General features: G+C 38.8%; 1 protein-coding gene across 2 annotated transcripts in view; it reads left to right on the forward strand.

The window, feature by feature from the left end:
- Window positions 1-11,518, forward strand: part of b3glctb (beta 3-glucosyltransferase b) — a 27,000-nt gene extending 15,482 nt beyond the window's left edge. For both annotated transcript variants that reach the window (XM_042432023.1, XM_042432024.1), the window contains exons 9-15: window positions 714-830; window positions 3,685-3,754; window positions 5,738-5,851; window positions 7,124-7,223; window positions 7,796-7,915; window positions 8,394-8,538; window positions 10,341-11,518. In XM_042432023.1, the coding sequence (XP_042287957.1) occupies window positions 714-830; window positions 3,685-3,754; window positions 5,738-5,851; window positions 7,124-7,223; window positions 7,796-7,915; window positions 8,394-8,538; window positions 10,341-10,475 (801 nt within the window). In that variant the 3' untranslated portion in view covers window positions 10,476-11,518. The remainder of the gene's footprint in view (window positions 1-713; window positions 831-3,684; window positions 3,755-5,737; window positions 5,852-7,123; window positions 7,224-7,795; window positions 7,916-8,393; window positions 8,539-10,340) is intronic.
- Window positions 11,519-11,827: the final 309 nt, after the last annotated feature.

Raw genomic sequence — 11,827 nt, forward strand, 5'->3', positions numbered from 1 at the left:
CTTTGTATCACAAGATGAAATACATAAATTAATATCAACATTAAATTGTGTTTTACTTCACCGTCTAGACCCAGTAAACTCATTAATTCATAATGTGACTCCTCCTTAAAATGTAGTGTGAGTCTTAAACTGAGCCATGTGTCCTTTTAGAAAATCCCAAATGACTCTTGCCTAATACAGAATGAATTATTAGCCACATAAATGTGTATGACTTAAAGTATGTGTGTGTGTGTGTGTGTGTGTGTGAGACACTTAATTATTAAGAGGTCCAGCGGTGCCAGGGATTATAAATATTTACTGTTTCAGGGCCCAGAGTAAGCTTAGGTGGATATTTTTGGTCAAGATGGTAAAGATGAAATTGAAAATGTCAATGGAAATAAGAAAAGGGAAACATCAAATGAGAAACTTAAAATGGCTTAATTTTATTTTTGCACTTGCATTTTACCATCTGGCATTTTAAATTTAATCTTTTCCATTTTCCATTATGCATTTTCCATTTTCTCTTTTAATTTTCTATTTGGACTTTTAATTTTAATTATGACCAAGAATATCCCCCATAGTTGGCCCGCTTACCTGTCAGATGTAGAATTGATTGTTATAGTTTTAATTTATATCCTGATCATTTTTCCAACTTCTTCACCAGTAATGGTCACTGTTCACTGTCACCTATTACTCCATTACATTTGTCTTCATGTCTGTCTCCACTTTTCTAGATTGCTTTGTATATTTGGGAGGAAGGAAACGGTCCAAAGCTGACGGCAGTTCCAGAGTTTTGTACAGAGCCGAGAGACAACTGCGCCACCACATTTACAACCTACATGCCCAGCTGTGTATGTACAACTCTTATTTATTGACATTTAAATCACTATGATGAAGTTCTTAAAGGATGCCCCAGTATGTCTGTATGAACGTTTGCGAGCAGTTATTACTCATCTGGACTGAATATGTACAACTCATGCAGGCATGACGAGGTTCAGCTGTTGGTAATTAAGGATGAAATCAAGAACATTTCTCACAGTTGTTACTTTGTTGCATAACATTGATAACTCAGCTGTCCATGTCCAACATTTGCTCAGCATATGATGGACTTCACACTCCATTAAACAAAATGTGTACATGGCTTGCAAAGTTAAGCAGACCTTATATCTGTAGCACATACTCTTCCTTATGCCAGGTATAGACAGAAGGAGAAAAAAATACTTTTGTGAGGCCCTACGAAAATGCAAGACCCATATATAGCGTTGGCTGGCCTTCTGTGGGAGCTGGACACTAAGAGATTGCACATATCTCAATCATGTAATTTCCCCTCAGCACTGTTGTGAAGAGAGTTTGCTTGAAATAAATGTAGGTAAAACCAAAGAGCTTATTTCATCCAAGACCACACACCCTGGAAATGGTGTATAAGAATCCGGTGGTGTTTTACTATTTAACATGTTGTATGGAAATCTGAATGTTAAGGATTAAACTGAAATTGCAGAGAATTGTAAATATATCAAGGGGAAATTATAGGGAGGCAGCAGATGCAACCAAGTTGGAATTATTATTAACACTCTGCCCTGCTCCCTTTTTATTCTTTTCTGTATTCATGTTTTTTAAATAATGTTTGTTGATGCTGTGTTTCTGTTGTTTTGTCCTGTTTTCAATCCTGTGTGGTGAAGCTGAAGCTGATACTTTTACACAATGCCGACCCAGCAGAGTAGGCAGTAATCACAGTGTGGGTGGGCCCAGAGAAAATCAGATGGGCCCAGAGAAAATCAGGTGGGCCCAGCCTGTCTAAGACCAATTTTACTTCAGAGGTTATGAAAACATATGTTGACCAAAATAGGCCATTGTAACTATACTTGACTGAATGCACCAGAGTTTAATCATACAAGCCTTATACGAGGTAATGTTACAGGCACTGAGACGAACATTAACAGCATCGCATAGGCTGGCACACCGGCCACATAATTACACACGCACACACAGCTGACACAGCTAGCGGACAGTAGGCTTCTGTTCCTCTGTGCAATGCGTGGGCTGCACAATGAGTGTAAGAGGAGGGGCTGCTCGCAATGTGGCATTTGTGAAATGCAGTTTGCAAGAAACAAGAATTGTTGTATTTTTATTGGTTGCGTAATCAGATAATTTAAACAGTATTCATTGACTGCTATTCACTGGATGATCCAGCAAAAAAGGAAAGCCTTCTGATTGGGTTTGCCCGGGGCCACCTAGGCCCACCCACAGCTATGTGCCTGTGACGACCATAAACTTCCTAACGGACTACAGAACAAAAGTCTCAACATTGTCCTCTGCTCTAGCTCCATTAAAGCATGCTGTCTTAATCATCCATCATCCTCAAGGACCAGCAGAAATCAAAAAGTCACAAAATCAAGAGAAACTGACAACAGAAAGTAAGGAGTTGAGGATGTAGTCGTAGTTATTAGGTTATACCCTGTACTATGCATTTGTTTTTCTGCTGTGATCCTTTAATTCCCCTGCATGTGATGAACAAAGCCTATCTTATCTTAAAAGGGAAATAACATGCTTTTTGTTATTTTCTGTCATTTATACTGTTATGATGCTGGATGTCTATATTAAACATAATCCAAACCTTGAGGTGAATGCATGTAAAAAGCTCAGGCTTTACCCTGCTCTGAACGCTTCATTTGTAAAGTTACCTCTACTTCCTCCTCATAATGACAGCAGATTGTTCATGCACACCCCCAAACAGCCATCTGCTCCATAACCTTTGTTGCTAAGGTTGTTGCTAAGGTGGTTCCATGTGTTGTTCATGTTGTCCAATTGCATATTTCGGATCGGATTTCAGCTCGGACATGTACGGATGTATTTAAGAAGTTGACATTTTCAGTAAAGAACGAGAAAGAGGTGACATCTGACTACTACTTTTTGTTTACGTAGCCTCTAGAGCCAGCCAATCAGAACAGAGTGGGCTCATCGGGAGCAGGGCCTTAAAGAGACTGAACTGAAGGGCTGCATAAAGAGCCAGTATAAGATAAATAAGGAGTTTTTTGAACTGTAAATCATGTAAAGATATTCCAGTATTATATTATTATTACATTCCATCCCCAGAATAAAAATGTATACCTGGAAATGTGCATGATGCATCTCCCTTAACAACAAAATATAAATATACACAATAATGTAAAAATACACATTTTTGTATACATGACTTTTGCCAAAAATTGCTCCACTGTCTCCAAATTATTGGGTAACGTGCTTGAAAGGGGCCAAAGTTTTAAAAACACAACAAATACATGAGTAATCTTGTACTTATAATGATCTTACAGGAATGACTGTGATCAAATATGAGGGAGTGTCAGATGTTTATATTGAAATTTCTCCAAGTACAGCAGATTAAAAACAACTGACAGCTATAAATAAATGATGTAATTGTCTGGAATAAGAAGAGACACCTGAAATAGGACTTCAGTGCCAGTATTTACATGTCTGGCGCTAACACACACACACACACACACACACACACACACACACAGTGCTGTGATTTGTTTATAATGCTGTTAGGACTTAGTGTACCTCATTTTGCCATCCTGACTCAATTTTAGGTCCATTATGTTCCATATTTGTGGCAGTTTGTGTGCACCTGCACACTTTTTACCATCTTATACCATGCATCATTTTTCTAAATGAAGATGGACCTTGATTCTCTTCCTCTCTTCTTAGGGTGATCCAGTGTTGAAGAAAGACATATTTGTTGCTGTGAAAACTTGCCAAAAATTCCACTCTGATCGAGGTGCCTGTTTGTTATTCCCTGTTATATTATGTATTATGTCCTATTACATAATTGTCATCTACTGCAGGATTGTAACGTATTAATCGGTCTTATTAAGTATAAAATTACAACATTTTGTTCATTGCAAAGATGCAGTGGCGAAAATGCTATTTTTTCAAATGTGGAGTCAGTTATTGCTATCATTGGTTCTGGCCGCATAGATTAATTGTATAAACATGGAAACAGAGAAAATTTAATTTAAATGGAAATTACAGGACAAACATTGCTGCAAACATTTTTTCCCCCTTTATGCTGTTTTGTTTACTGCCACTTACTTAACAGTCTGGTGGTCATTCAGTCCCAGTTAACCTGCCAGGTGAAAGCTACCTGTTAAAATTCACAACCTCATCTAGACTGTCAGCTAAAATTGCAATAGTTTGTGTAATTATCCAAAACACTGAAGTGTTTTTAAACAGGGTCAGAATGAACCAGTAGTTATGGCTTTTTAAAAGCAATGAACAATATATGAAGCAGAAAGAACAGCGTATGATTGAAGGACATTTCTGGTTTATTTCAACCGGATGTATTCCCCATAAATGTGGCAATTGTTGCTCAATGGGTCATGTTTATTTTGCTCTCTTCAGCTCTGTTATAGAGATTACGTCAATTCACATAAAGACTCGGCTCAGCCTCCTGCATCTGTCCACATAAAAATGATTTTTACATGAATCGCTTCAAAAGTTTGTTTCTGAGTCTGATTGAAAGTAAACACAGAAACTAGCCACCTGTAGCAGCCGTTATGGCTAACTGCATAGTGATCAGGTATATCGGGGGGGTTGCAGCTTGCCAGCAAACCGAACCAGCCTGCATATTCATCTGTGCACGTCAGTTTGTTTATGTCTGAGGCTGTGGATACCTCAGCGCCAGTTCCTGCTATAGAAGTAGTAACTTAGCAGATAAATAAAATGGTTCGTGCCTGCAAGTTTCCAAGTTGCAAGGATAAAATGACAAGATACATACTGTGCAGTTTTCATGGAATATACCGCTGTACAATAGAGACTTATATACTCATACAGTTGCATGTTATAATCGCATTTTTCTTACCATGTGAAACTGAACGTTTGGCCTCGCCGTTCTTGCTCTTTTCATCCAGTTGATGAGTATGAAGGGTAGTTCAGCCAGCCAGCGAGCTGCCCCGGATGTAGTTCCCTATGCAGTTAGCCATAATGGCTGCTACAGGCGGCTAGTTTCTGTGTTCACTTTTGTTCAGACTCAGAAATAAACTTTTGAAGTGATTCATGTAAAAAATTATGTTTAATTGGAAAGATGCAGGAGTCTCAGCCGCTTGCCCTGATGTTCATCTTTGTGTGTGTCTTTTTGTGAATCACATAACGGAGCTGGAGAGAGCAAAATAAGCATGACACATAGAGCCACAATGGCTATATTTATGGGAAATACATCAGGTTGAAATAAACCAGAATTTCCCTTTAACTTAGATCTGAATTGGCTATTACTTAAAATGCTGGTTATTAGAATTGGACAACGAGCTGTCATAGGAGTCTGCTATCTGCAGTCTCTCATCTGTACAATCAGTTGAATAGTAGGATTTGTTTGAGAATAATTAATGCGGGATCGGCTCCACTGGTTAGAATGATCAGAATTGATTATGTTTGATTATGATCAGTTATCATTTTGTAGTTTTTAAGTGATTTTAATGAGAGTTGCTGCCCTTATCTATATCAACACGCAGTGAGTGAGCATGAAGTGATTCAGTGTCTTGACAGCTCAATTGTTCCGCCCCGTCCCACCAGTTGAAGATAGCAGACATCTAATGTTATTTGATTACACGGTCCTTTGGGGTTTACAGTTTTGCATCAAGGACTTGGAGATAGTTTTAATTATGAGCTCTGACAGCCATCAAACAGTGATTCAGTGCATGTGTCTGTATAGTTTAGAGAGAGTATTGTTTGATGTTTCAATTTTCTCCCCCCTTTCTCCTCTCAGTACCAGTGGTCAAGGCAACCTGGGAGAAAGATGCTGGGTTTCTGGAGTATTACAGCGATGTCACTGATGCCTCCATACCAACCATCAGTCTTGGAGTGCCCAATACTGAGAGAGGTGAGTTAATGAGTCCCCAGGAGGAGCTGGAACAGAAAAATTAAAAGGATGTTAAGGCTGCCTGCTGCCAATCTCATCCTGACCAGAAGTGGTAGCTTAAAAATGGGTGGCTGGATGGTGATAGACAAGTTGCAGCTTGAGGATAAGCTTGCACATTTATGGAGAAGAAACTGTGATGTATCCCATCTTTGTTTCCTGTTTTCAATCACCACATTGTGTTAGCAGTTTGTCAATCGTCAAGTTTAGGCTGAAGTTGTAGTTCAGTGACCAAACAAACTCTCCATGCCCCTTTTTATCTCCTGTGTTTTGTTCCTCATGTGATACCATAGATAGAAAGTCCTTCAGCCTCTTCAGGACTAACTTTTAGTCCACACATATTCAAAAGGCCCCACATATAAATCAATGTAAGGACAGACAAACCAACTAAATCATAGCAAGTAAGTAAGTAAGTAAAGTTTATTTAATAAAGCACCTTTCACAAAGCAAGGTAACAAATTGCTTCACAAGAGTAAAATTGTTAAAAATAAAAAGTAATAAACCACAAAGTCATTCCTCTTCACGGTGAAGAGAAAAGATAACCCTTGAACTTCCTCACAATAAGCTCTAGAGTCAGAAGCAATAACGGCACTAATGACCAGCTGAGAAGTGAGAGAGGTACAGACGCCAATTCTATATTTGTATTTGATATATTCCTGTCTGAAACACCTCTGATTGTATTACAGATCTGTCTGTGTCACTCTGTAATGTACTTCTAAGTCCTTTCACACAGCAGGGGGACAGATACAGTGTCAATGACACCTCTATCTCTTTGTTCTGTCCATTTGTATACTCTCTCTCTCACTCTGTTCTTGTTCACAGGCTGATGGAAGTATCACATTACAGTTACAGTATTACTGTCTGTCCTGCCCTCTGTCCCATATCTTTTTCATAAGCCTCTTATTGTATCCCCCCCCCCCCCCCCCCCCCCCCCCACCTCTTTATTTAATGCTTTTGATGATTTTCTACTTTTTTCCTTTTAGTGCTTCTGTTCCTAGTTACTTTGTCTTTATTGTATCTTTAAATTTTCTTTTACTGCTGTATGTTTGTGCTTTCATTTCTTTCATTATCGTGTAGGGATGTGTTAATGCTAAATAGGTAATTGATGGTCTGATCTACTTTCATGGGGTCTGAGGATTTTGCCCCTCCCTGGTAGTTTTGAGCCACAAACCTGGTGTACGGTGGCCCCTGCTTTGTCTTTTTCACACTTTTTGTCCATTTGTTGTCTCCCTGCAGGACACTGTGGGAAGACGTTTGCCATCTTAAAGCGGTTCCTGAGTAAAGCTGTGCCAAAGGCTGACTGGCTACTCATTGTTGATGATGATACACTCATCAGGTAACTGGGAGAAGAGCTGCTGTGTTAAACTACCATTCCTAGAAAATGTATACATATTAGACAAGAAAACATGCTGTTCAAATGCACTTTTGATGGATGTTGCGGTGCCGAATTTCACTCAAACTAAAAAAGAAAGTGTATTACTGTGTTGCATCTCTTTCAACGATGTGATTTATTCAAAGACGCTGCGCACTCCCACGCATGTGTTTTCACTCATGCTGGCTAATTAGAATTCTGCTCCTGTTCATGAACTAGTAACAAAGGTTTAACTTCTCCCACCCAAACAGCTGCGACAAAACTAACAGGAGAGATTTCAATCTGTACACAACCACACTGTCTGGAGAAAAGCTCTAATCAAACAACATAAATGAATTGAAAATGGGTGTTTTTAGGCCTTTAAAGTACAATGTTCTGGTGCAGCACAGAAAAAAAATGGAAACAATAAGATATTTGATTTTAGGTAGGATCTGGTTTTGTGTGTCTTCATACAGTCGCTGATTTGTACTTGTGTTTGGGACATTCATCCGTCTCACTTCCTGTCTGTTGGTCTGTCGATTATTGTCCGTCTCTAGTTTACCCAGGTTGCGGCGACTGTTGCGTTGCTATGACCCAAAGGAAGCAGTGAGCCTGGGCGAGAGATACGGCTACGGTTTGGTTCACAGCGGATACAGCTACACCACAGGAGGAGGAGGGTGAGGCTGTAGGATGGTGCTGGTGGTGTTTTGGTAAAAAGGAGAACGTAGCTGCTGTGCCAGGTTTTAGAAATGTCGCAGTAAAACAAAACTCAGTGTAAGAACAACAAAATGTTAGCCAGTGAGCATCATGTTCAAAACTTTTTCAACACTGCAGTTAATTGCAGCTACTTTCTGGCTAATATTGAATGAAATATTATTAATTATAGAACAGTTTTTCACCAGTGAACCATGACATCAAACGGAAAACCTTGATCACACAGAATTTTGCATATTTGACATATTTGGTATTGTTTGAAATCTTAAGGTGATGAATAGAATTTAAAATAAAGTTTAGGGGGTTTGAACATTTCTTAGATACTTAGCATGTTTAAACATCAAAAATAATAACAAATGGAATAAATTCCCCCCAAAAGTCAACAAACTTCTTTGAAACGCAAAAGAATATTATATAAGTTGTGTGTGTGTGTGTATGTAGGATGGTGCTCAGTAGGGTGGCGGTGTCCAGGCTGGTTTCCAGTGGTTGTAGCTGCTACAGCGATGATGCTCCTGATGACATGGTGCTCGGCAGGTGCTTCACTTCCCTCGGTGTTCCCATCACACACAGTCCACTGTTCCACCAGGTAGGGAAGAATACACATACATGTGTTCAAATACATGTTTTTAATATGTTTGTTACAACCTCCCTTAACTACATTCGCTCCTAACCCTGAAATGGGGACATATACTCAATAAGAGCAAGTTTATTTTACAGGTCTCATAGTTTCCTATAATTTCTTAGATTGAAAACTGATATATTAAATAAAAATTCATAGAAAGGTTCTTGGAACCTAAGAACTACTTAACGTGATACTAATTATAGTGAAAATGGAGACTCTAATACTTACTTGTGTTTAAGTGAGGTGGTTCTTTCAAGCATTTCCTCTCTCTCCCTTTTTAAAAACTCAACACACCTACCTAATCATCAATAGCTGTCTCAGAACTTTGTCTCTAATTTCTATGTAGATGAGTAGCAAATTACACAGTTCTAGGAGCTGATTAGGAAATTGAAAACCCATAAAAAAAGTGTCACTAAATTGGGAGATGCAGCTTTTCAAAACTTTCAGACGGTCTGAAAAACACTTCTTTCAGTACAGTATATATAAGCCTCAGAGGAAACATACAGCCTTGGACACAGTCAGTTTGTGATGTTAATTGTATTTTAAGGGCTCTATTGTAAGAAAGGCACTGGTGTATTAGGGCATTTGGGACCAGAAGGTCAGAGTGGTAGAGTCAGTAATGGCCAAAGAAAGTAGATTTATTACCATAATCCCTTTCAAAAATCAATACATATTGACATGCTGCACATAGGGACAGTAAAAAAATTATTGGGGTGCAGAATCTTATTTTTCATTTTATAAGCAAGACTCTCCCTGGCATTATTCATATTTTCATCAGACCCTCCCCTTTACTTAATATCCCCCCAGTATCTCAAAGTAATTATGGCACACATAATAAAATGGTTAAAAATGTCTTCTCTGTATTTTTGAATAGCTGCTAAATAAGCAGTTATTACAGCCACCAAATGAGTGAACTGGGAACAGACACCAGCTTTGTGACTGCTGATGGATTTGATCACTGCAATATTTTTGCCCCATCCAAGCAATAAAAATACATTTTATATGTTTGAGATCAGATGTCTGTCTGTCAGTCATAATCAAACCAATTACATGATGCTCATTTTGTATGGCCAAGTATGTTAGCGACATTTCATCCAGACAGCTGGTCCGAAGTGCACACCGTTAAACATCAAAACACACGTTTATTACCATCTGTAAATGTAAATTTAGTGATTGCTGACATGCGGAATAAAGAGATGAGGCTCAAGCTCTGCAATTTTGCCCCGATCCAGATTCAAAATACTAAGAACAAAGATGAATTAGCAGCTGGATAGCCATTATATGAGATCTATCTGACATCTGATTGGCTGTTAGTGTTAAGTTAGAGGTAGGTCTAAAGTTACATAAAAGGTTGTGGGACAGGAGGATGGATCTCATGCTGTAGTGTCATCCTTATGAATCTCTTTCTGTCCTAGTTTGTCTCTGCTGCCTTTCCAAAACCAGCTCTCACCCTAGAAACCAGAAACCGCTAAGTAAGCCAAAAGCGCTCCAAGTGTTGATGGGAGCCAGATTTAAGACATTAACCTGTCAGATGATGATCTGCATGAAGCCTTCCTCATGCTTGCCCTCCCTAAATGTAGGTGGTAAAAGACTGAAAGACTGCCTTGTGGGTTAAGCATGCTATCACAACAGAATATTGAATGTGCTGCCCTGGAGCAAATTGGTCATTTGCTGCAGTGGGAATAAATGAAACATGAAACATTAAGAAGACACATACATAAGCACACACACACACACACACAAACCATTTGTCCTTGATCTTTTAGGCCCGGCCGGATGACTACTCAGAGACATTGCTCTCCTTGCAGCAGGCCATCTCCTTCCACAAGCACTGGAACATAGATCCCGTGGCTGTCTACAAACACTGGCTGCAGGACACACACCCACGAGATGAACTGTAGTAACAGTGTGTGTGTGTGTGTGTGTGTGTGTGTGTGTGTATGTAGTATGTTTACCTTACATACTGTATTGTAGACAAAGACTGAATCCAAATTTGCACAACAGCGTTACGCTAAAGATGAGACAACAAGCAGCAACCAACTACAGTGACTGTAATAACTAGACAGACCTGTCAAATGTGGCCTGAAACATCATCCCTACAAGCCTTAATGTTTCCTTTTTAAAAATGTTTTATATCAACATGAAATCAAATCACTGTATGTAAAGTTAATTATCTCCCAAATCTGTGGCTTTACAGAGGTTTTTAGCCTCGGTTAGCTCATTGTTTTGGTTTCATTGCCTGCACATTGACTGTAGGGTTGAGTCAGAAAAAAAAGCCCCAAACAGCAGACAGATAAACTTGACCGGTGGATGCTAATGTTTCTCTGCCTCTGCCAAATGTGTACTTTAAGTATTGTTTGCTTACATGTTCGCCATAGCAACTGCCATCAGTATGGGGATGTGTCTGTCATTTTATTTTGACATTTTTCTTCCCATTCATTTAAAATGAATAAATTCAACAAAATGGATCCATACATTTTCAAAATTGGCAATGTTAGCACCTGATGGTGATGCTAAATGAAAAGTCAGTAGTCTTCATTCTGTGGGGAAATAAAGAAGATTTAAAGTAGATTTTGGAACAGTTTAGCAGTGTGCAGGTAGTCTTTTGTTCTTTTGTGTAGTCTTTTGTGACCTCACCTGCATTGATATTTGTTCATCCTCTGGAGACCATGAATATCTGTACATTCTGTAATAGAGTAGACAGGAAAAATAATACTAACAGTAATATCTTAGTCTGGACCAAGAGGAGCCACACTGCTAGCATGGCTAAAAGTTAAGCGACTTAACATTTCTTTTAGTTTCAGCTTTTTCCTACATCTAGAAATTTAGAGTGACTACATCTACAAGTGTACACTGATTCAGTATTAGTTAAATCATGCTGGTTGCTGCTTGTTTTGTGAGCGTGAATGTGAATATTACTACTGTCACTTTAACCCCCCTCCCCCCTCCAAAAAAAAATGAAATTTGAATATAACCATGAATCAAAATGTTTAATTTATTAAGAAGGATTTTGTCAATTTATTTGTGTTAATATATTTACTATTTAGGTGGTTAAGTGTTAAATGTCTCTGAGGTTGAAAACCTCTTTTGCACTTGGCCAAGATGCAACAATTCTGAGAGGGCTAAAATAAACTCAAGAGCAATTAATAAAAGGAGCCATTCATCATCACTGTTGGTTACAGATGCAACAAAGCAGCAGTGACACTCTGCTTTTCAGCCTTAAGTAACTTTCTTGAAGTTAGATTTTAAGTCA

This window comes from Thunnus maccoyii, chromosome 13 (assembly GCF_910596095.1).
Source record: "Thunnus maccoyii chromosome 13, fThuMac1.1, whole genome shotgun sequence".
NCBI classification, from domain to species: domain Eukaryota; kingdom Metazoa; phylum Chordata; class Actinopteri; order Scombriformes; family Scombridae; genus Thunnus; species Thunnus maccoyii.